Source organism: Etheostoma spectabile, chromosome 6, assembly GCF_008692095.1.
Source record: "Etheostoma spectabile isolate EspeVRDwgs_2016 chromosome 6, UIUC_Espe_1.0, whole genome shotgun sequence".
In the NCBI taxonomy this organism is placed as follows: Eukaryota; Metazoa; Chordata; class Actinopteri; order Perciformes; family Percidae; genus Etheostoma; species Etheostoma spectabile.
Genome location: NC_045738.1, coordinates 7,106,936 through 7,132,057, shown reverse-complemented (window position 1 = coordinate 7,132,057; position 25,122 = coordinate 7,106,936). Strand labels below are relative to the sequence as shown.

At 39.4% G+C, this 25,122-nt stretch overlaps 1 protein-coding gene across 2 annotated transcripts in view; it reads left to right on the top strand.

Moving 5' to 3' along the window:
* Positions 1–25,122, top strand: part of si:dkey-233k19.3 (dynein heavy chain 11, axonemal) — a 41,145-nt gene that overhangs the window by 14,867 nt on the left and 1,156 nt on the right. Inside the window, exons 39-81 of one of the 2 annotated variants that reach the window (XM_032519007.1) lie at positions 51–128; positions 227–359; positions 482–609; positions 922–1,070; positions 1,278–1,428; positions 1,531–1,662; positions 2,230–2,403; positions 3,007–3,211; positions 3,466–3,631; positions 3,746–3,848; positions 4,666–4,905; positions 4,985–5,146; positions 5,261–5,454; positions 6,299–6,461; positions 6,941–7,064; positions 7,278–7,420; positions 8,555–8,716; positions 10,872–11,105; positions 11,608–11,754; positions 12,297–12,410; positions 12,496–12,639; positions 13,502–13,684; positions 13,785–13,886; positions 13,979–14,113; positions 15,448–15,621; positions 15,760–15,995; positions 16,218–16,340; positions 18,421–18,625; positions 18,767–18,931; positions 19,156–19,296; positions 19,601–19,771; positions 20,197–20,319; positions 20,459–20,652; positions 20,730–20,878; positions 20,955–21,082; positions 21,375–21,602; positions 21,705–21,896; positions 22,893–23,021; positions 23,727–23,969; positions 24,072–24,254; positions 24,344–24,459; positions 24,711–24,823; positions 24,910–25,050. In XM_032519007.1, the coding sequence (XP_032374898.1) occupies positions 51–128; positions 227–359; positions 482–609; positions 922–1,070; positions 1,278–1,428; positions 1,531–1,662; positions 2,230–2,403; positions 3,007–3,211; positions 3,466–3,631; positions 3,746–3,848; positions 4,666–4,905; positions 4,985–5,146; positions 5,261–5,454; positions 6,299–6,461; positions 6,941–7,064; positions 7,278–7,420; positions 8,555–8,716; positions 10,872–11,105; positions 11,608–11,754; positions 12,297–12,410; positions 12,496–12,639; positions 13,502–13,684; positions 13,785–13,886; positions 13,979–14,113; positions 15,448–15,621; positions 15,760–15,995; positions 16,218–16,340; positions 18,421–18,625; positions 18,767–18,931; positions 19,156–19,296; positions 19,601–19,771; positions 20,197–20,319; positions 20,459–20,652; positions 20,730–20,878; positions 20,955–21,082; positions 21,375–21,602; positions 21,705–21,896; positions 22,893–23,021; positions 23,727–23,969; positions 24,072–24,254; positions 24,344–24,459; positions 24,711–24,823; positions 24,910–25,050 (6,820 nt within the window). The remainder of the gene's footprint in view (positions 1–50; positions 129–226; positions 360–481; positions 610–921; positions 1,071–1,277; positions 1,429–1,530; positions 1,663–2,229; positions 2,404–3,006; positions 3,212–3,465; positions 3,632–3,745; positions 3,849–4,665; positions 4,906–4,984; positions 5,147–5,260; positions 5,455–6,298; positions 6,462–6,940; positions 7,065–7,277; positions 7,421–8,554; positions 8,717–10,871; positions 11,106–11,607; positions 11,755–12,296; positions 12,411–12,495; positions 12,640–13,501; positions 13,685–13,784; positions 13,887–13,978; positions 14,114–15,447; positions 15,622–15,759; positions 15,996–16,217; positions 16,341–18,420; positions 18,626–18,766; positions 18,932–19,155; positions 19,297–19,600; positions 19,772–20,196; positions 20,320–20,458; positions 20,653–20,729; positions 20,879–20,954; positions 21,083–21,374; positions 21,603–21,704; positions 21,897–22,892; positions 23,022–23,726; positions 23,970–24,071; positions 24,255–24,343; positions 24,460–24,710; positions 24,824–24,909; positions 25,051–25,122) is intronic. The other variant, XM_032519008.1, reaches the window with a different exon arrangement.

Genomic DNA, 25,122 nt, shown 5'->3' with positions numbered 1-25,122 from the left:
GCTTAAAAAAGAATGCAATAATCTGTTTTTTTAAACATTTATTTTGTCAGGTGATGCAATTGGAGGAACTCATGGCGGTGCGTCATTCGGTCTTTGTTGTTGGAAATGCAGGGACTGGGAAAAGCCAGGTTAGATTAGTTTGCCTTATAAATTGTGAAAGTAAATACTCAATTTAGTTGTTTTTTATTTTTGGTACATCACATGACAGGTTATATTTTTTCAACAGATATTGAGAGTTCTCCACAAAACTTATATAAACTTGAAGAGGAAGCCGGTATGGAATGACCTCAATCCAAAGGCGGTAGACAGAGATGAATTGTTTGGCGTTATCCATCACACAACTCGAGAGTGGAAAGATGGTAAAGAGCTGGTTTTAAATGAGAAGAATAACAACATTTAAAACACATGAACTAGTGCTAACTTATACTAGATGTAAACAATGTTAAGACTTTGTAATCCCAGTGTTCAATCTCTGTGTAAGGTTTGTTTTCATCAGTGATGCGAGAGCAAGCAAACATCTCCCACATAGGACCTAAGTGGATTGTGTTGGATGGAGACATTGATCCGATGTGGATTGAATCACTCAACACAGTGATGGATGACAACAAGGTACCGCCCTCCTGTTCACTCATACACTATGGTACAACACATGGCAACCAAGGTGGTATAGATAGAAAAAGATGTTTCTTTCCCCCGCTTCAGCAATCACTTCCTGGAGTGTGCGTACTTGGAGGAATTTTTGCACAGCGATGAATCATGTCTCAGTGATCTTGTGCCTTTTGAAATATTTTAAAGCACTGTCTGTCAAACCTGATGAGATGTAAAGGTTTTACTTATCGTTTGGGCAGAGTCTTGTCTGCCATATTGACCATTCAAATGTTTTGATATTTGGAAACTGTAATGCTGCATAACATCTTTTAGGTCCTGACCCTGGCCAGTAATGAACGTGTGCCACTCACTTCATCAATGAGACTGGTGTTTGAGATCAGTCACCTAAGGACGGCCACTCCTGCTACTGTGTCCAGAGCAGGTATTCTCTATGTAAACCAACAGGATCTGGGCTGGAACCCGTGAGTCATACTATTTGTATTCACATGATATCAAAACACTTTTGAAGTTTTCATTATAATGCTTTTTTGCATTATCTTCTTTATGTATTGCGCTTGTTGCACCAAAGTGACCATGTTGTGTAAATGTTGTATTGTAAAGACAACGGACACTGATTCAGTTCTTGATCAGAACACCACAGCAATATAACATTAATCCTTCCTGCTTAGGTATGTGGCCAGCTGGATTGACCAACGAGAACGCCAGACAGAAAGGGCCCACCTTACCATACTGTTTGAAAAATATGTTCCTCATTGTGTTGAACAAATGCGAAACACCTTCAAGACCATAACTCCTATCCCAGATATCTCTATGGTGCAGGTACACAACACACAAGCATGTGCAGTTAAGTTATTTCATTTTATGTCTATGCAGTCAGCAAATCAGAATGAAATAATAATTATTATTTTCTTTCTCATTTAGACACTCTGCACTTTGCTTGACTGCTTTCTAACACCAGAAAATATTCCATTTGACTCTCCACGTGAGCTCTATGAGACCTACTTCACCTTTGCCTGCATCTGGGCTTTTGGTGGGGCCCTGTATCAAGAGCAGGTATTCATTTTGTTTAATTCAAGGGGATTGTGAATGCACATTTGAGTCTGGTATAACAATTCTTATTTCACATCAACTTAATATAGCAACTTTTAGGACAATTTTAGTGCATATGTTTTGACATGACAATGACATGCTCTGCAGAAGTGTTTGTGCCCTAATAAAGCTGTGGTTTTAGTTTTTGGATACTCAAAACAGTTGTTCCTTTACAGAAATTGGGCATTTTTCATAGAAAAGAAAATGCGTAACTGGGCATTAGTAATGCAGGCACCATCAAGGACTGCTGAACAGTGTTATTGAATACTTTGTTAATACTCCTGGCTAATAATAGTAAACACTCAACGTATTCCTTGAGTTGTCTTTGCACTTCTGTTAAGAAGGTATGAATATAGGGTGAGACACAACATTGTGCATTTTGCAAGCCGACATGTCAAGACTGTCATGATGTGACCAAGAATAGTAATAATATAATAAGCGTATCTGTCAATGATTTTGACTAATGGTGGGCTTGTCCATTGAAATTATATGAATTAATGCTTGATAAAATTTCTTCAATTATTTGTCCAGCTTAATGATTACCGGGTGGAGTTCAGTCAGTGGTGGACCAAAGAAATGAAGACAGTGAAACTGCCAGCACAGGGGACAGTGTTCGACTATTACCTTGACCCTCAAACCAGACGGTTCCTGCCCTGGAGTGATACTGTGGCTCCATTTGAAATGGAAACTTGTACACCACTACAGGTAAGAACATAAAAGCTGCTATAAATATATAGGAGAGTATGACCCTTCTTGCAACTCCAGAAACACAGACCTTTCAAAGCAGTTTGACTATCAATCACACACATGATCACAAGCAACCTTCTTTAAGAAAACTAACCAAAAACGAACAATACAGTCATATTAAAAATCTATGTATGCATCAGTGAACATAATAAGAGAGGGTAAAGTCCAATCATGAGGTTATGGCAGGGGTACTAGAATGGATGATAGGCTTTCTACTGTGTCTGATTACCATATGCTAGACCCCATACCAGACTGTGTGGGGGTGAAGGCATGAGCAACAAGGCTTGAGCTATCACCCACGCGCTATTGTCTTTCTTTATGCTCCTGCATACAGCTGTGAATGCTCCAAAGGCTCTTGCTGAGCCATAATTAGTAGGGTTTTGTTCTGAGCAAATGATGCTATTATGACAGAATAGTTGTGGTGTACTGGGGAAATAAAAGAAATTATAAATCACATACAATTCACTGAACACATGTCTGTCAATAAATCACACTGAAAGAAAGCCATAATGACTATGTATGTTTCTGCTCTCTGTCTTCCTGCTGTTTCTATGATTGCAGGCTGTTCTGGTACACACCACAGAGACTGTGCGTCTTCGGTACTTCATGGACTTGTTGCTGGAGAGGAGACAGCCAGTGATGCTTGTGGGGAATGCTGGAGTGGGAAAGACTGCACTCGTCAAGAACAAGTTTGACTGTCTGCCAGAGAGTTACATGACAACAAAAATACCCTTCAACTACTACACTACCTCCCTCATGCTGCAGGGTGAGTAGGACTTATCTGACTGTCCTTTACTACTGACTACTAACACATCAGGTAAACTGTAGCACCATCTGCTGGTAATACTCAGAGTCAGGAAAAGTAAAGGGGGAGAAAACTTCCTCCTCAGTTATTAAAGCAATCATTATAGGATTATTCTAAATTCAAAAAAAGAAGAGTTTGTGAGTTTTGAGTTTGTCTTGTATGTGTGCATGTGTGAGTTTTTGATTTGTGACACATCATTTTGCTTTCTCTTGTAGTGATTCTTGAGCGACAATTAGAAAAAAGAGCCGGCAGAAGCTACTCCCCTGTAGGCAACAGGAGGATGGTCTACTTCATAGATGATATCAACATGCCAGCTGTCGACAGTTATGGAACAGTACAACCTCACACTCTGATACGTCAGCATCTGGATTATGGACATTGGTGAGAAGACCTCACACACTTAGTACTGGATTTTCAGTTGAAAACATGAAACATTTGCCAAACTATAGTGTGTTCGGCTTCTTAAACCAATGTGTTTTTTCTTGCTCTCTGTAGGTATGACAGACAGAAACTGAGCCTAAAAGAAATACACAATACCCAGTACATTGCCTGTATGAATCCAACTGCTGGGAGCTTCACCATCAACCCCAGACTACAAGTATGTTTCCCAGTTAAATTGCCCTTTATTTCAGAAAATGAAATATTGAAGAAGATTAAAATTGGTGTACTCTACCAGCATAACTAATTTCTCAGTGCAGTCTTATAGACTTTCAAGGTTTTAAGTATAGCATAGTTTTATTATTTTAAAAAAAAAGATTTTTTGTGGCATTTAAGGCCTTTTTTAGGACATCTTTAGACACGAAAGGGGAGAGAGATGCAACATGCAGCAAAGAGCCGCAAGTCGGAATCAAACCTGCGACCACTGCATCAAGGACTAAGCCTATGTAAATGGGAGCACGCTTTACCAGTTGAGCTACCCATATGCCCAGTATAGTTATAAGTATAGAGTTAAAGTGTGCGTGAATTAGTGTGAAGATTGTGGTTTTACAGCTCCCTTTGATAGGCTCAGTTTATATATTCAAATGAAGAAACTAATTTCATTTGGTTGCAGAGAAAAGGATTAGCCTGGAGGAGAAGCAGCAATTACAATGCCACAAGGAAAACTTATCTTGAATCCTGAAGCATAAGCAAAACATGATTTCAATTCAATTCAATTTTTTTACTCAAGTGGCATAATCATGATGTATTTTAATGTTGTAGAAACCGCTAGTACTACTGCTATAAAACAAGCCTGTAACATGTAGTTTAAATACATATTTTTAGATAAATTAGTTCCAAGCTCAAAGGGACTGCCAGTGATGTATTTGAAGATTTTGGGGTTAGATTGAAGAGTTCCCTAAACTAGCATCTTTTCACAATTAAAATCATATACTGGTATGCATTTTCTGAAATGGGGTTGTGTCTTCACTCTACAGAGACATTTCTCAGTGTTTGCGGTAAACTTTCCTTCGTCTGAGGCTCTAATGTCAATCTTCAGTCAGATCCTGTGTGGCCATCTGAAGCAGCAGCTCTTCAGTCCGCTGGTTCAGAGGAGCGCTGTAGCTGCAGTCCAAGCTGCCATAAGTCTTCATCACAAGATGGTTCACAGATTTATGCCCACAGCCATCAAATTTCACTACACATTTAATCTACGAGACTTGTCTAACGTCTTTCAGGTAGTGCTGTTAGAATTTTTTAAAAATTGGACTTTTGAATGAAAAGTGAAATATTCACATGATCAACCGTGTTATTTAGGGCATCTTCTTCGCTGGGCCTGATAATGTGGAAAAGACTACTGACCTGGCACTGTTGTGGCTCCATGAGTCCTGCAGAGTGTACTCAGACAGACTGGTTGATGTCAAGGACCTGCAGCTCTTCCGGAAGCTCCAGATGGAGACTGTGCATGAATGCTTTGAGGTGCAATACAGATTCTGATAAACAGTTTAAACAGTTTAAAGGGCGGTTCTTCGCCTTCAGATAAAAACATTGTGCTAAAGATTTCAATTAGTTGTGATGCTTGTCTTCTTCCAGGGACTTGAGGACCAAAAAGTGACAAAGCAGCCCCTCCTCTATTGCCATTTTGCCCAAATGGGCGATGCAGCCTCCTATGCTCCTGTTACAGACTGGGCTGTGCTCAGGTCCGTGCTCACAGATGCCTTGGAGAACTATAATGAGCTCAATGCAGCCATGAATCTGGTGCTGTTTGAAGATGCCATGCAACATGTGTAAGTATAGCTGGTTTGCATATTATTATCATTATTATTATTATTATTATTATTATTATAATAATTATTAGGGGTGGGGGGGGGAAACGACAATCCTATGTATCGTAATTCTTGTTGCGACAATTTTTTAAATCAATTATTTTCCTTTCCGCTGACGCTACCTTTTATACGGTACCACTGATGTCACATCATTTGTTTTTTTAAACGAAAGCAGATAATACATGTTATGTTCTTCTTTACAAATTAAATAAATGTCAGACTGACTTACTGACATGTGACGTGCATCTGTTTTAAAACAATTAGATTTTTAGAAATTTCTCATGTTATATTGTCTTTGGAAGTGTATTATTAAACTTTTGATTTTGTTGAAAGAAGGAAAAGAAAATCGCAATACTCAATACTATTGAATCCCAATACTATACAATACAATAGGGTAGAATCGCAATAAATAAAAATGACAATACAAATTTGAATCGGCACCCATGTATTGTGAAGGAATTAAATCGGGACAAAAGCATAGCGTCCCAGCCCTAATTATAATGATCATGCATTTAATAAAATGTTTTCCTTTGATAATCTTCCTGAAGTGTTTTTCACCCAAAATTAAAACCTAAGATACTGACCGCACATCAGGTTAAGAAAGCTTATGAACAACATACAAGTAGCAAGAAAAGGACATAGGCAATTTTATGAATTATAAAGATGGCAGTTTAATATAGGAAGGGATGTTAAAATAATGTGAGTTATTGACACATGTTGTAGGACTTTAAAAGAATGTAAAGATTTATAATATTTGTTTGGATAGGGCTGTTATATAGCATAACAAAGATTGTGTTGTTACCAGCTGTCGCATCAGTCGTATCCTGGAGTCTCCAAGGGGTCATGGCTTACTGGTTGGGGTCGGGGGCAGTGGGAAGCAGAGCCTGACTCGTCTGGCTGCCTACATTTCCTCTATGGAAGTCTTCCAAATCACTCTGAGTAGGGGTTATAGCATCCAGGATCTCAAGGTAAATATTGATGTTGTTAATAGTGCAGCCCAAAAAAAACATCAAGCACAGTATTACTTCATAAATTAGATTTTATGAAAATGTATAAGCTCTAAGTGACCTGCTTGTAATTACAATTCTTCAAAATTTACTTAAATCAAGTATTTTTTTTTATTTAAAAAAAGAATCCTTAGATCAATTTCCCCTCTGGCTGCGTGTAGGATATTGATGTAATTCAGTTTTATTCAGCTTCCCCACTGACGCGGGAAATACTTGTCAGATACTATTAAAAGCCACTGGGAAATGTTTTTATATTTCATTGCAGAAGAAAGTTTGTCAATTTAATCATTTAATAGCCTCTTTAAAAAAAATCAAGCCATTATCATGGGAGTTGCGTTATCTCATTTATTATTGTTGATTTTAAATTCTCGAATGAACTCCATATCAGTGTAAACATTGTACAGTAGGTGTCCATTCATGGCATGTGTGGTTTTATTTAGACTGATCTGGCAGGTTTGTTCCTAAAGACTGGAGTGAAGAACCAGCGTGTGGCTCTGCTCCTGACTGATGCACAGATACCTGATGAGCGGTTTCTGGTCATTATTAATGACTTACTGGCATCAGGTCAGACCTAAACTTCACAATAATCATACTGACTTTTAGCTGCCAGAGAGAACTTGCCTGTTGTCATCATAGAATTTCTTTAGTGAATGTACATCATCAATTTTCTTAACTTGTCCTTTTAAAACCATTCTGAAATTATAACATTGCATGAAGAGTTAATATCGATAGCTATAGCTTGTCAGTATGTGATTATGACTGTGCCTTTCTCTCCAGGAGAAATTCCTGAGCTCTTCAGTGAGGAGGAGATTGAAGGAATTGTGTTGGGTGTGAGAGCTGAGGTCCGAGGCCTTGGATTGCTGGACAGCAGGGAGAACTGCTGGAGATTCTTCACTGAGCGAGTTCAACTACAGCTCACGGTCTAATCTTTCAGATATTCATTAATGCTTCACCAGTGCTTCTAGCTTATCAGTCTGAAGAATGAAGGTTTCTCATATTTATTGCTTTTTTTCTGTCTTGAAAATGTGTTCAATTATCTGTCACTATTCTGTAATGATGTCTAGGTGAGCTGCTTCTGCATTTCTTCTGTAGATATTGTCAGGAAATAAACTTGTAACTTCAAAGTGCCTCAGTGTTAGAAACTAAAAGCAATAGTTACTTTTTAGTTTGACCGTTATAATATTGGAAATCTGGCCAAAGTAAGTTTACAAGGGTTCAAGGGTGGTAGAAGGTTTCTAAAATAGATTACTTTACACATGACAACACCAACATGTTAGTTATGTACCCTGTAGAAAAGCCCTTTTTTGATGGACTTAATTAAAGAGATTTATATATACAGTATATACACAGTATATTGTGAAGCAACATCTAACTGCCGTTTAATACTTAATAACATTTTGGCTGTAGCCTTAGCTTGTCTGTTGGCTTCTTGGTTTTATACCACCGTACAAGGAAGAATAATTCAGATTTTGTGAGCTATTTAAGTGGATTGAGGACACATAAAATTGACCAGCACAAATGAGGAAACCCAAATCCTATCAATTTTGTACTAGATGATTTTAATAGCACTTGAATGTGCCTTCACAGCTGATATTCACAACAAGATATTAATGAAAATGTTACACATGCTCTAGCATGTTTGAGCTACAAAATTAAAAGCACAGCTGCTGTGTGGTGTTATTAAATATGTTTGACAGGCTGAATTAACAGAGCCAGACAAACTGGGGAGTTAAAAGGAAGGAAATATTTGTTTCAGTACACATGTATGCCATCCAGCTAATCTTTGCGCCAGGGCCTCTGGTAGCGTCACCGTCTGCTTCAGCCAACTGGGAATGTTGCTGTCTGTCCACATGCCAAAGCAGTGAAAGTGGGGGCACAGAAGGCTGCCAGTTATGGGTTTCCCTTTTGGATGCATCCACGATATCTATGACCTGTGTTGATTTTCCAATGGTCATTCAATCTTGTCAAGTATGGGGATGCATGTTAATACAGGCCTGGCTGTTTGTGTGTGTCTGCTTGGGTGACTCTTTGTCTCTCTGCTTTATTCTTTTTAGGTGGTTCTCTGTTTGTCTCCCGTCAGCAGTGCCCTTTCGGTTAGGGCCCGTCGATTCCCTGCTCTTGTCCAATGCACCACCATTGACTGGTTTCATCCTTGGACCTCAGAAGCTCTGCAGTCAGTCAGCTACAGGTTTATCCAAGAGATTGAAGGCATTGAGGTCAGCCATTTGAACCCATTTGCTTTATCTCACTATCTCTTTCATACAAAGTCAAATTTTGAATGAAATGGTTATTTTGTGGCACTCTGCTTTCCACCACACGTTTGAACTATGTAATATTCTTGCAAATAACAGTATTAGCAAATAACCTATTAGGCAGTAGCACCAGAGATAGATCTATGGGTGTGATAACAGTATCTTCCCTAAGTTTGCAATGTACCCCTCTTATTCCAGACTGAGTTAGACTTTAATGAACACCTTCTAATTACTACAGTGCAGCTGGATTAATTTTTCCATATATCCCTCATCATTAGTTCTTTGCTGAGGTACTGACAAATTGCTGAACACATGCCTGGAGACTCACAGTGAGTGCAGGCATATCATTGTTTTCCATCATAGCAGTGGAACGATCACAACCCAGGATCATTTATGTTAATGAGAGAAGAGTGATTAAGCACATAACGACCCTCTAAGGAGGCGCAGCTGTCACAACCAGGAAGTGTCATCACATATGTGAACATGTGCCAGACTATTTGTGTGTGTGTGTGTGTGTGTGTGTGTGTGTGTGTGTGTGTGTGTGTGTGGGTGTGTGTGTGGTGTGTGTGTGTGTGTGTGCAAGAAGCTGTGATATTATTAGAGAATTAGCATTGGGGTAGTAAAAGAAGAAGTAGGGTAGGTGTTAATAAATAAATGCAATTATTTGATAGTCAAATAATGGTTTTGGATTGTTGTGTAACTGAATATTTTTAGGTGTTGGATTGTTGGTCAGACAAAGCAAGATATATGAAGATACTACCTTGGGCATTTTCCAAATTCTCCAACACGTTATAGATTAAGCGATAATCAATAGCTGTAGTATTATAGCATAGCATAGCCTGCCCTTGGTCCCCCACTTGCTAGAAATGGCAATAGGTGTAAACCCAGCCCTGGGTATCCTGCTCTGCCTTTGAGAAAATTAAAGCTCAGATGGGCCAATCTGGAATCTTGCTCCTTATGAGGTTGTAATAGGCAAGGTTACCTCCCCTTTCTCTGCTTTGCCTGCCTAGAGATTTTGGCCTATCCATGAGAGAGAGACATCATGGCTTTTAAACTAGCAAAGTGGCAGTTGGTCAAGGCCACACACCCAGCCTCCACCTTGCCCCCCCCCCCCTTCTCCTCCTCAAAAGCCATAGACTCAGAAATGGCACGTCCTAAGGAAAGCTCATAGTGGACCTGGCTCTAGTGGCTGTAATTCTGCACAAAGGCTGGGTTTTGGGAAAGAGACTTCAGATATGGTATTAGGGCACCACTAAGGTCTATACAAAAGCATCTAAAGAGCACCATGTCATGGGACTTTTAATAATTCCCTTTTTGTGCAGAAAGCACTTTGTGTTAAAGTTAATCTGCATTATTAACAATACCTTTTGAAAAGTTCAAAACAAAACACTATGTGAGACATTAATGTATATTTAAAGTCATTAATGTGTTTATCTTATCTTATCTTTTTCCTAAAGATGCACGGAAACAAGAAATTATCATGTATTTAAAGTTTGAAATGCACAACCCACTAATACATTAGTTGGAACATATTAACAATCAATGACAACTTCTTTTGCATCTCAACTGAACATAGCATGCTTTGTCAAATAGCATGATGTCAGATCTTAATTAATAATGATTTTTTCCTACTGGCTCTGGGATCATTAACAATGGCTTTTTGTGAGTTATGGTTAGATTTGATCCTTGTATTGTCTTCTCATTTGTTTTTGCTTTAATTGATCGCTAACTGTATGATTAATAGAGGCTCTGTGTCATTGAACACCATATGATGAATATCTAGTTGGAATGTAGTACAACAGCCACTGTAGATAGTGTTTAGAAAGTTTGAGGACATCAGAGATAATGTAAACAGTGTGCATGTATTACAAGCTGCATGTCAGTGGTCTAAACACATTATTTTCACAGAGATTTCAAAGCCTAATCATTCGTGCAAGCTGCACCTAAATTTTAGATTGAGTAAGTCAGGGCCGGCCAAGTAAGATGGCAAAACTTGTAGATGAATTCAAAATTTATGAAGATAATATTTCAGTCCCCATCAGGTTGGAGATGTTAAACTCTACTCAATTCAACTCACCCTGTTCTCCCCTCTCCCCCCCTTGTCTGCTTATTTTTACAGCCTGCCGTCCAGGAATCCATCAGTCTTTTCATGGCCTACGTTCACACCAGTGTCAACCAGGCAAGTGAAAAATACCAACGCAATGAGAAGAGGTACAATTACACCACCCCCAAGAGCTTTCTCCAGCAAATCACCCTGTACAGAAACCTTCTGGAGAAGAGCCGGGCTCAGCTCCAGCACAAGATGAACCGGCTTAACAGCGGCCTTCAAAGACTCCAAACCACTGCCGCTCAGGTCAGTGTCTTTATTATAGACTGTTAGGGGCTAAAATTAGGGTTTTACATACAAGGTTGAGGTAATAAAATTAGGAATAGTAGTAGTCAATTTAAACAGTGTGGGTTTTCCCCTTACATTAAAGGTTCCATATTATGCTCATTTGCAGGTTCATACTTTGTATTTACTAGTATTTAACTAAAACATATTATTATGCTTAAAAGTAAAAAAAAAAAAAAAAAGAATTCTTATACCGTCTGTCTGAATATACCTGTATTCACCCTCTGCCTGAGACGTTTAGCGTCTTTACTCAAAAAAGCTCTGAATGGTTAGCGTTTCTGGGTCTTCCGCATTTGTGCTCTGGGAGTCTCTGCACTGTCATTGCAGTTGGGGAATGACTGTAACAGCTTTGTAGTGCTACTTCCTACCAATCACAATATTTATAATAAACAAAACATGGAAAATATAATACAATATGGGAGCTTCAAAGTATGTGTAACAGTTTTTTCTCGGTTTTTTTTAGGTTGAGGATCTAAAAGCTAAATTGGCATCCCAAGAAGCTGAGCTGACCTTTAAAAATCAGAACATTGAGGCTCTAATTACAAAGATTGGACTGCAGACTGAGAGGGTTAGCAGCAAGAGAGAGGCTGCGGATGTTGAGGCACAAAAGGTGAGATATCATGTTGCATATTGGTTCTTTCACTTTTTGCCATTGCACTCTTCATGCCTGGGTAATATTTACTAGTACTTTTAACACTTTTGTATGCACTTCTAACGTTTCTGTGCTGTGTCTGTCGTGTCATATCACTATTTTACTAACTTGTACTGCATCCTTAACACTGTATTAAGATCTTCATCATGATTGTTGTATTTTAATTATATCTCGTTGCTTTTTGCTGCTCTGCATGTTTGCATGTGTCAAACAAATGGCTACTATTGCTTCATATTGCTTGCTTGCATGGCTACATGTACTGCATGTAGATATTGTTGATGTATTACTGTACTAATGTCTTGCTGTTTCCTGTCGCTCTGGTCGCAAAACATCTTGCCAAAGGACAACTTTTGAAAATTAGCCAGCTGGCTAACACTGGCACATTTACAGTAATGTTGATTAATGTGTCTTGTCCTAAAACAATTGAAAAAAATTCAATACCACTACATTCACTATGCATACTTTTTGCAATTCAGTTCATTATGGTTGCTTTTGAACAGGTTGCTGTCATTCAAGCAGAAGTCTTACTCAAACAGAGGGACTGTGAAAATGACCTAGCCAAGGCCGAGCCATCACTGACAGCTGCCACAGCAGCACTGGACACACTCAACAAGGTGCTTCATTTAATCAAACAAGACAGAAATCCATTGAATCTTCAGTCATTCCTAAGACAATATAATGTTTCTAATTCCTTTTCAGGTGAATCTTACTGAACTGAAGGCCTTTCCAAATCCTCCAGCTGCAGTGATCAATGTAGCAGCAGCTGTGATGGTTCTGCTAGCTCCCCGCGGTCGAGTGCCTAAGGATCGGAGCTGGAAGGCAGCGCGGGCCTTCATGGGCAAGGTTAAGCTGTCATCATGTCAATCACATCTGCCTGATTAATGTCAATCTAATTTGTGTGTGGACCTTGACCCTGGCCCTGTCAGCATCTCTCCAATGCTCACAATACAGTTGGATGGCTCTATGAATGGCTCTCACTCAGTAGGGAAGCAAGAGTGTCGACTTGCTTTTCAACCTCTAGCTGCTATCACTGCAAATGTGCAGTTTTTCAATAGCCTGTAGAATTTAGCATGTAGATTATAATTCTTTCTGTTTCAAAAGCATATTTTCTAGGCCTAGTAAGTTTTTGAATGTAGTTTATCTGAATTATTTGAAAAGTTAAAACATTTACAGTATATGTGTCTGATACATACCTTTTTATATACATGAAAAAAATACATAGGACATCAGGCTAAAAGCTTATTTTCACTGTGATCCACTATGGGTGGGCAACAAGGGGAAAAAAAGGAAAAGCGAAGTAGCCAGTAGTAGTCAATGACTATGCTTTTATATTATGACATTATAGAGTCTGTTTTCCTCCAGTATCACTGCCAAGAATTAAACTAAGTAATGTGTTCCAAGTTGACTCCTACTTGCAACAAAAGAGGGAGCTCACACAATCGCCACATTAAAGGGCTTAATTTGGCAAACATCAAGAAAACATGGAAGTCATGAAATACATACTAATTGTATACATAAATGGCACATAACCGAGATTATTTAATTTGCGTGGCGTTTATTATGAAAAAATATATTTAAAATTCTTGTGTGCAACTTGCTTTTGTGTCTCTTGTAAACATAGCATTAAGCTGTTTCAACTGATTTCAGGCAAAAATGCCAATGCAGGTATTAATGTAGCCCCTAAATGTTTGTTTACGTCTTTCAGGTGGATGATTTCCTGCAGGCTCTGGTGTCGTACGACAAAGAACATGTCCCTGAGGTCTGTTTGACTGTAGTAAAACAAGAGTATCTGAGAAACCCCGAGTTCCACCCTGATCTAGTTCGGACCAAATCTACAGCTGCAGCTGGTCTCTGTGCCTGGATTACTAACATTGTCAGATATTATGAGGTCAGAAAATACCTTCAGATAAGTTGTAGTTATGATAAATGTTATAGTTTGTTCTTTATTATGGAGCTTTTTATCATTAAGTATGCCTCCTTTTTTGCAGATTTATTGTGAGGTTATTCCTAAGAGACTTGCACTATCACAAGCTAATGCAGAACTAGACACAGCAACAGCCAAAATGTTGGCGGTTAAAAAGAAATTGGCGGTGAGTGTAATGTTATTGTTATACTTAATTAAGTCACTTAGTCTAAAAGCTAGTGTCTAATTTCCATGGCTTTCTTTGGTATGTTTCTCCAGGATCTTGATGCCAGCCTCCAGAGCCTAACAGCTCAGGTTGAAAAGGCTACAACTGAGAAAATCAGTTGTCAGGAGGATGTAACACAAACCAACCAGACCATAGAGCTGGCCAACCGACTGGTCAAGGGCTTAGAGGTAAACAAAGGGATATGGAGGAGTTTGTTGGTGGCATTGGGGCTGACCTGGCATAAAGTAAACTGTCAATTTGCAGGAGGCATGCATGGTGAGGCACTGCTAATGGAATTACATCAGTAATCTGGACTAGAAGTTGTTATGTCCTGGCAAGCTAACCTGACAGTTGTGTGAGTAGTTTAGGCAAAGGGAGATTTTACAGCCTGGCCCAGCAGCATACTGTGGACTTGTGAGACAGGTAGAGTGGGCTGGACCACAGGAAACGCATGGCTGAACTGGGCAACTGGCTGGCTGAATGGTTTCCAAATGGAGAAAAGAAGAGAGATGGCAGAAACGCTTCACTAAAACAGGTCTCAGTCAGTGCAATAGAGAGGTTGTGTTTGTACAGAATGCCTGTTTACTGTAAACGTAAACTGTATACATCCTTGCACAATCTCTAGTTTGTAGTGTGATAATAAATTCTCAATAATTTTTTAACAAATTGAAAAAGTATCAAGGGAAGGTTATGTCCATGAATATTTGGAATATATAAATGTTGAATGTTGTACATTTGTATACTTTTTTGAATATTATTTTCAACTCTTTTGTGTTCCTGTGCATGCATTTTTCAGGCTACAGTATCTATTTATCTTAATGGATGCTAATATAAAATAAAAGAGAGCCATTTCAGTGGCTATTTTGTAATTCTTCTTATTCCAGAAAATAAATGTGGTTTGCATGGAACATCTTGGCTTTTAAGCATATCAAGATAAATGTTTTTTTTCTTTATGGCATTGACCTGGAAGCAATAGTGTTCAGACTAATAAATCAGGCCGTCTATATTTAATCATTAACTTACCTCAAAGCTTCAACAGCTGTTGGAAATTAACAATGTCCCACCCCAGACTGAGTGATATTACAGGCAATCCATAATACATTAGAGTAAAATTATAGTGATTTTTAACTGTCCGAAAATTTATTATGTGACATATTCTACATCCACAGCCCCTTGTAAGAAAATGTCATGCATGATTTATTGTTGTAGGGCTGTCACAGTCATAGTATTGAAGGTTTAAATGAATGCTAAATTGATGCAGCGCAAATCTAAAGCCAAACTTTCAAAGATATTTTAAGGGAATTGCAGTTGTCTGCTGTGCTGCTTATATCTTCTTAATTTGTACAATAAATGAAGTGGGAAGTTGCCCAGCCCGTACATTTCCCTGCAGTGTAGATTTTTCTTCAGTTCTTCAGTTTAAACCTTCTTCAAATGGGGTAGAAGCATTCTCCTTGTAAATTAGATTTTTTGTCTCTTGTGTATTTTTAAAATTATATTAAAGCCTGATCTTTGTGTCTTGCAGTCAGAGAAGGAGCGCTGGTCCCAGGCAATTGCTGAGTATGAAAAGCAACAGAAAACCCTTTGTGGTGATGTCCTCATTACTTCAGCATTTGTCTCCTACATGGGTTACTTTACCAGACAGTATCGTCTGGAGCTCCTTAACAATGCATGGATCCCTTTCCTTCTGTCTCAGAAGGTAAGGCCAGTTTTGCAATAGTCTGTGTTGTTTAGACTGCAGTTGTTTAGAAAGTCAAATCTTCCTCTCCACAAACGTCCTTAGCACTGCTGCTAGTACTCCAACTAGAGTGACATCATTTCTTGGTTTCTGTTCCAGGTCTCTGTACCCCTGACAGACGGCCTGGATCCAATCCTCATGCTTACAGATGATGCCACTGTGGCTGCCTGGCATAACCAGGGCCTGCCAAATGATAGGATGTCCACCGAGAATGCTTCCATCCTGACCACCAGTGAGCGTTGGCCGCTCATCCTCGACCCACAGCAGCAGGGCATCAAGTGGATCAGAAACCGGCTGGGGTCAGAGCTGAGGGTGGTGCAGCTGGGACAGAAAGGGTGAGAAGAGGATATATTCTGAATGCAGTTACAATTGTCTTTTAATGTATCACTTTGTGTTGTTTGTTGTTGTTTCTGTGTTTTTTCAGATGCTAAAAACCTTTTCTTCCACCCACATCCACTGAGACTGCTAAAAATATGGTGGCACACAATGTGCATGCCCAACCACATTTGTTTAACCAATTGTTGTTGTTTTTTTTGTTTGTTTTTCTAATATCGTAGGTATCTAGATGTGATCAAACAAGCCCTTGCTTGTGGTGAAACAGTTCTGATTGAGAATCTGCCGGAAAAGGTAGACCCAGTCCTCGAGCCTCTGCTGGGTAGGAACACAATTAAAAGAGGAAGGTTAGTACTTAACATTACATGTACATAGTTGTACTTCAAGAATTAAAAAATACATTTACAAAGAATTAAACCAGCTTACCAATGGTACATGCTTTGTTTTGTTGAAGCTATTTAGCATGGGGGTGTTTGCACAGCAAAAAAGTTTAAATCAATGTACAGTTTTTGTATCCCTGTTGATACACAAGTCGATATGCCCACAACTCGTCCCCATGTGTCTGCGGTGTTAGACAATAGGAGCAGATTTTCCAGATGGTTGCTTCTCACTGAGCATTGAAACACCAGTAAGACATGACTGAATGCATTATTATTGCCCACTCTTTGGACTATAAATGAATTTGCAGTGCGTGTTCTGAATCCCTGAGGCCAACATATTGATTGGCCCCTCAAGATGGGTGATAGATGTATATTTGTGTGTTCATATTCTTTAGTGTGATGAATATTGAACAGCTGGGCCCCAGTATAAAAGCTGAATTGAGGATAGTCATGGTTATGTATAAGGACTCCTGTCTCCCACAAAAAGATGGCCCGTAACACTAAATTCAGTGGTCCTCGATCATTATGGCAAACTCAATTTAGCTTCAATAATTTCATAATGTTGATAGGTGATTTGCTGCAGCATAATAACATTACTGATTCAACTTTACACTTACCTATAATGACTCGTATCTGGATTATTTTAAATCATAATGTGATGTTTAAATATCTTAGCTTTTATACATGTTATCCAATCTAGCACTTGTTTGAAACACCCTGTATTTGGTAAACCTATCTGATGTCAAACCTGATTTTTGTACATGACTGCTGCTACCCACTGTAATCTACTTCACAAATATAACAGTGCCACCAAAATAGCTGCTCTGTAATTAACTTTCTTCAGTTACCAATTACCCTCAACAGGCGAAATCAAGCAAATTTTCTAAACAGGACAACCAACAGCAATGTAAATAGAAAGTACCACATATTGACATTCTGCTTTGACTTCCCCTTAAAAAATGTTTACATCTTTCTTGCTCTGATCTATGTATGACTATGAATATTAAATATCTTGGCGCATGTTCATTGAACTTCTTCTAAAATCCTGTCTGTCCAGACGTAACAATTCATCATAGTAAATCTGATTATAAGTTTATCCCTTGTAGATGACCCACACACTTGTTTCTGTCGATGATTAATACAACCTGCATGGGCAGCCATGATGGATCTGGTGGGGATCCACAGCTGAAGTTCATTAATAATTGGAATGTTGTAGAGTGTGAAGTAATGAATACTAATTATTCCTTTCATGGCTGACGGAAGACTACAAGCCAATCCATCAGCAAGGACTTTAATTTGGTGGAGTAATGGTTCTATCAATAGTACATTAATTCTGGCTTGTGAAGATATAGAGTTGAACCAGACCCAGGCCATGAGGAACCTGTGCTGTAAAATGGGGTCCTTGTCTGACATCCAGGGGGTAATTAGAGAAAAATGAAAAGCCACCAGGTTTGTCAAGCCATCACTAATTTAATTGAAATGCAGGGACAGATAACTATTGGCTGCTGTGGTGATAATCTTTTATAATTTTTCAAGACTATTTGTCACAGTATAAGTGACATTTGGAGCCAGAGTGAAGTTCTCTCCTTCGTTGAGGCTGCAATGCATGAAAATGAGAGGTCAAAAGGCTCAGATGGACAAAAATAGTTTTCAGGATACAGAGGGTTTGTACTTCCACAGTTCAATTTTATGGGATCATCATTCAATCATCATTTATAACCACCCACACTGTCCTTTTTAAATTGATGCACTGGTGATATTTCTAGTCATCTAGTTGTCATCTAATCAGTGACACTTTACTTTCTCACTCTGAAAGTCTATTGATGGAAAGACAAAAACAAACAAAGCAAATTTAACTCTTCTGCCATTTTTTTAATTAGATTCTTTGTTGTCAGGCAGAACACAATTATGACTACTATGTTTTCAGCAAAGTGGTGTTTGATTTGTAAACAATAACTTGGAAACTGGGAGCTAGGAAAATAACACAGCGGTTAAGTTGTTAATGGCTGTCAGCTAATTGTTTTAAAATTGTTCACCTGTTATCCAGGTACATTCGAATTGGAGGCAAGGAGTGTGAATACAACAGCAACTTTCGACTTATCATTCACACCAAGTTGGACAATCCCCATTTCCCTCCTGAGCTCCAGGCCCAGACCACCCTCATCAACTTCACAGTGACTCCTGTGGGCCTGGAGGAACAGCTGCTTGGACAGGTAGTGTCCCGGGAAAGGCCCGACCTGGAGGCCCTAAAGGTGAATCCTTAAGGATTTCAGGAAAGATGTAGACTGTTAAACCTGCAGGAAAGCATTTTTTGTTGGTGATTTTATGTGCAAGACATCCGTTCATAATACCAATTAGAAAAGTCTGAATGTTTTTTGTGTACATTGCCCAAGATGGAGCTGACCACACAGCAGAACCACTTCAAGATTGAGCTGAAGCGGTTGGAGGACGAACTGTTGAGTCGCCTCTCTGCAGCCCATGGTAACTTCCTGGGTGATATTTCTCTGGTGGAGCAACTTGAGAACACCAAAAGCACAGCCGCTCACATTCAGTACAAGGTAAGGTTATTACGCCAACAGGATCCTATTAGTTGTCCAACTGTAGTCGAGTGCCTGAATGTTATTTTGTCACTTAGAAGTATTTTTGAATGTCACACAACAGCGGGCGCCTAATTTTATTGCATTAGCTGCAAATGATGTGTAGTTAGGAATATGTGTAATGAGAGTGTTTTGGAGCATGACTGAGAGCCTAATAGCTCATCTAGTGCAATTGGAACACACAGGTGGCGGAGGCCAGAGAGAACGAGACAAAGATCAACGAGGCTCGAGAACTTTACCGCCCAGCAGCTGAGAGAGCGTCACTCCTCTTCTTCATCATCAATGACCTCAGCAAGATTAACCCCATGTACCAGTATTCTCTCAAGGTGAAACCTCTACCCCTGTAGTGCTCTAAGGGGACATGGATAGTTTTTTTTCAGTATTATAAACAAGGCTCAGTCTTTTTCAACCAATCTTCTGTTGGAATTTTTAAATTAGTGCTGTTTGTAATTGTTGTTTCTCTTGGTAAATAAGATTTTAGGCACAGCCCTGTTTGTATGAATCAGCTCAAACGTGTGCTTCTAAACCCAAGCATTTTTGTGTATAGCTGTCAATGCAGTTCAGAGTTAGCAAAGTCTATATGTATGTATTCCTTATCAGATAACTGTCCTCCCTTTGGTTGTATTACAGACCTTTATCTCAGTGTTTAATAAAGCAATGGAGCGTGCAGAATGGAACGAGGATGTGCGGACCAGAGTGCACACCCTCACTGAGGCCGTCACCTATTCTGTATTCCTGTACACCAGCCAGGGCCTTTTTGAGAGAGACAAGTTAACCTTCTTGTCACACACTGCCTTCCAGGTGAGGGACTCAGGGCCGCCTCAAAGGTGGGGCCTCCTGTCATCCTCATCAATCAAAGTACTTTTCTGCCCCCACATTAACTTCAATTAAAAGCAGTCAGCAGGGCCATACGCTGCTATTGATTACCTCTCACACCATGCACCATGGCTGCTGTTCAGACAGTTGGTTCTGACAAGGGGGTTGGTTCTGATGGCATAATGCAATTATCTGTCATTGCACCAACTGTTTTCAGCTTAGAAAGTGGGCTGCTCTGAAGGCCGTCCTTCATGTTGCTATTTCACATTCAGAAGCACTAAGTCAGCCTGTATGAGTTTATACAGAGTTGCCAGAGTTTTCTTGCAGTTTACTTTTTTTTTTGTGGAAATGATTTAAAGTAGATCACTTCAACATAGATCATCACAAACTTTCTTGGTCTTTCCCCTCAGATTCTGCTCAAACAGGGCCTGATTGATGCTCAAGAATTTGATATCCTACTGCGTTTCAATATGGAAGCTTGCAAAGTTAGTCCTGTGTCATTCCTCTCTCCGCAAGCCTGGGGAGCCATTAAGGTACAGTAAAGGCTATTAACACATACGATATAACATGTTAAAGGGTCATGTTTTGATTCTTTTTAGCCATCAGGTCATCACCACATACCCTATTTTACTGATGAGACAGGCCTTATAATCTGTTATTTGAATAATGTAGACCATTTCTACAATCGAGGACTTCAATGGACTAGACAAGGACATGGAGAGCTCACCAAAGCGCTGGAGGAAGATCGTTGAATCCAGTTGTCCTGAAAAGGAAAGACTTCCCCAGGACTGGAAGAATAAAAGTTCCCTTCAGAAGCTTATTATCCTTAAAGCACTTCGGCCTGATAGGATGACCTATACACTGAGGTAAGTAAATGACCAGAGTACATTTGTATTTGTAAGTTCTGCACATTACTAAGCTTTTTGGCTATGTTTCCTGGCAGGAACTTTGTGGAGGAGAGCATGGGAATAAAATATGTGGATGCTGCCAGGCTGGAATTTGACAAGTTGTATGAGGATAGTGGCCCCTCAACCCCTGTGTTCTTTATCCTTTCACCTGGAGTTGATCCACTCAAAGATGTAGAAAAACTAGGTACTGCATATCATGTTTATCTATTCATCTTTATTACTTGGTAGGGATACTTTTTCAAAATATTCTTTCTGTACAGGATTGAAACTGGGGTTCTCCATTGACCAGGGCACTTTGCACAACGTCTCCCTCGGACAGGGGCAGGAGGAGGTGGCTGAAAGGCTTCTGAGGATTGCCTCTAAACTTGGACACTGGGTCATACTGCAGGTAGGAAGCAGTATTATTCAGTGGCTAGGCTACTGTAGAGACTTCAGGCCACTCTTCCAGCAAGCCCTTAATGCACGTAATGATATTATCACTCCCCCCACCCCCCCGAGCGAGGAAATAAACTCAATTTTGTTCAATAAAAAACATAATTGGCTAAATCAGCACCATAAATGCCTCCTTTTAAGGGAGCAGGCTGCAGCCAGGTGAGTCACTGAAGGTTTCCGTTCTAAATGAGAACATTGCAAGACTATAACATAACCTACCTAATCTTTTTGTCATATTCAATTTTCAGAATGTACACTTGGTGGCTCGCTGGCTGTCCTCTCTAGATGCTCTTCTGGAGGCAGCAGCTGTAGACAGTCACTCAAACTACAGGGTGTTCATCACTGGACAACCAGCACCAAGCCCTGAGCAGCATGTCATCCCCAGAGGCATACTGGAGAATGCAATCAAAATCACCAATGAGCCGCCCACTGGCATGAATGCCAGTCTGCATGCAGCCCTTAACAACTTCTGTCAAGTGTGTTGAAATTTAATAATAAAAAAAAGCATTACATTTGATCAATACAATAAATGAAAGTAGCATTAACTGGAAACTGTATTTCTTGATCTCTCTCTTTAGGACACTCTGGATATGTGCTCCAGAGAACAGGAGTTCAACTCGATGTTCTTCTCCCTCTGCTTCTTTCACGCTTGTGTTACGGAGCGTCGTAAATTTGGTCCCCGAGGGTGGAACCATAACTACCCCTTTAGCACTGGAGACCTCACTATCTCAGCCAGTGTCTTGTACAACTACTTAGAGGCCAACTCAAAAGTAATTTTTAAAGATAATTCAATTTTTTCTTTTTTTTACTTCATGCTTTTATTGATACAACTTTTAATTAGGTTTTTCCTACTACTTTCTTAAGCTGTGTAAATTTATAATGATTATGGTATTATTATCAGACAGGGATGTTGAATTACAGCACAGTATCCAATTACTCATTGAAATCTTTTATTCCACTGTTATTTGTGAAAAATCTTCAGTCTCGTCTTTTTTTTTTCACATTTCATTTTTTAAAGCTATGAACACGCAACCTATAATTTAGCTTTATTTCATAAAGACAAAAAAATCCATTCTTGGGGTGCTGCACCCCTCACAATTCCTAATGCATTTCTCTTAGAACTCCTATTACTCTGGTCACAACCAATTATGTCTCCTAGGTATTCTGCCCTCCAAAAACGAATGTCCTTCATTATGTTAACCAAACAGTAACCTGTATGTGCGTATACAGAGAATTCATTAGGAGGGCAATGAAGCGTTATCCTGAATGTAATTACATGCAGCAAATGTGACAGTTCACAACGCTACATAAGTGATCACTGCAATTAGAGCTGATGAAGGAAGCAATTTGCAAAACAATACAGGTACAAATGATTGTGAACCTCCAGCTTTTGTAATTTGTTATGAATCACAGGTTCTTTTCTTCCTCCTTCACCCTCACGGATCATAATCTCCCGCTGAGGAAAAGGCTCTTCTGTCATACATTAGATCAGTGTGTGTAAAGAAACATAATTTTGTTACATTTCCTACTGTTATCATTATTAAAAGAGCTCATTTGGGAAGAGATCATATACTTACTGCTTGATGTTCCCAAAGCAGAAAGAATAAATGCAATAACTATTTGTGAGGTGATACGGAAATATTATTGATTATCCCGTAAATAATTTTAACATTCGTCTTCATAGCTGAATATGCTCCTACGTATTTAAATACATGTTTACTTATATTTGCATTGTCATATCAATCTACAGAGTATGTGTATTATAGTCCATGCAGGTGCCCTGGGAGGACTTGTGTTATCTTTTTGGGGAGATCATGTATGGAGGACACATTACTGATGGCTGGGATAGAAGACTCTGTAAGACCTATCTGCAAGAGTTCATGCATCCAAAAATGGTAAGTCAGTGTTCATGTTGCCGTGTAAGAAGAATCTTATTTTCTTTTTTTGAGTTTGGTTTCAACAAAACTATTGCAATAAAAGTTAATTTTAACTTTATTTGTGAAATGTCAATATTTGACAGATCACTACTTGTGAAGTTGGATATACTCTCAACGTCAGGCCACATTCCGTTTTACTGTGCCAGATAGTAAAGAACATTTAAAAAGCTGATTTTAATTTCTTTTTCTGGTGTTGTAAAGGTAAAGGGTGCCCTCTTGGGATGTAAACCAAAACTGCAGTATTGCACTTAGTTTTTGGCATTGCTGGTTTTCCCGGATTTATCTGCCAGCCGCTGCATGACACTCCACTATAATCATTAAGTGATTATTTTTGAGCATGTGTTAAGTTTAAAAACTCTTCCTGGAATCTGTCTCCAACAGAGGTTTAGCGCTCTGCCAATTCCCCTTTACTACTAAGCAAACAGCCACTGTTTCTCCAAAAATGTGATTTGGACACTCTGACATCTATCAATGGGTTTGCTGTGGCTGCAGCAACATGCTTGCGGTGCATATTTATTTCTAGAACACACAGGCTTAGTTCTGCACACAAGATTCACAAGGGCAGTTCAGGTTGAATGTTCAGTGTCACCATTTTTGCTTCATGTTAAATAGTGTGATATGTGTGTGTTTTCATCTCTCTATTCTCCCAATTTCAATTCATAGTTTGACGGGGAGCTCTATCTGTGTCCTGGGTTCCTGGCCCCTCCGTTCATGGACTACAGTGGTTATCACAGTTATATTGATGAATATCTCCCATCTGAGAAGCCCACTCTGTATGGTCTTCATTCAAATGCTGAGCTTGAGTGCCTCACTGTCACTTCAGACAACCTCTTAAAGACTCTGCTGGAACTGCAGCCACAGGACTCATCCAGAGGAGAGGGGGCAGCTCAGAGCACAGAGGAGAAGGTGTGGAGTCAGAAAGAGAGCATTGGGGGGGGGGGGCAGGCAGCTGAGAATACAACAACCTACCTACATAAGTGACCTAATCATGTTAATTATATTTGTCAGGTCAAGTCTGTCATTGAAGATATCCTTGACAAGCTTCCTGAGGAGTATAACATGTCAGAGATAATCGCAAAGACAACAAAACGAAGCCCCTACATTTTAGTCTGTTTCCAGGAGTGTGAACGCATGAATCTTCTGCTAACAGAAATAAGGAAGTCCCTTAATGAGCTAGATCTTGGCCTAAAGGTACAGTCTACTGTGACAGACACAAAATAAATAAAACTATTTTTTTACTCAAAGTCCTGTAGCAATAATAAGGATTTCTTTGTCCACAGGGAGAACTCACAATCTCCTCCAGTATGGAGACTCTGCACTCAGCCCTGTTCAATGACTCCGTTCCAGATTCCTGGGCCAGACTGGCTTATCCTTCCACTAAAACACTGGCCCATTGGTAACTACTTCTTTCTAATAATACTGTTTTGTTTTTTTTACTTAACATGACCTTTATAAGCTCCTTTTTATTAGGCTTTTTTAAATTTTGTTTCCACGTGAAACACTGCATTGTTAAGTGTAGCAAAGATTATGTCAGTAAATAAAAGAAAACGTCATTAAACATGAAGCCAGTATTACGATGACCCTTGTATACACATTGTAAAGGTTCAAACAATGAGATAACATGTTATTAATAATTTTGTTGTATAGGTTAAATGATCTAATGTGTAGCTGTCGAGAGCTGGACAGCTGGACTCAAGACTTAGTTCTTCCTGCAGTCGTTTGGCTCTCAGGACTCTTTAACCCGCAGTCTTTCCTCACAGGTGAGATCACAATCTCTAAATCAACAAGACAGTATTTCTGGTGCACATGTCACCTAAATCATCTAACATGCAGACTTCCCCCCCAGCTGTGCTGCAGAGCATTGCTCGCAAGAATCAGTGGCCCCTAGACAAGATGACTCTGACTGTGGATGTAACAAAGAAGACGAAAGACGACTTCGGACATCCACCAAGGGAGGGGGCCTATATTCACGGACTTTTCATGGAAGGTCAGATTTTATAAACCTCCCATCCTGCTGTACTTAAATAAGTTGCAAAGATTTTGGAAAGTATTTTGCAAC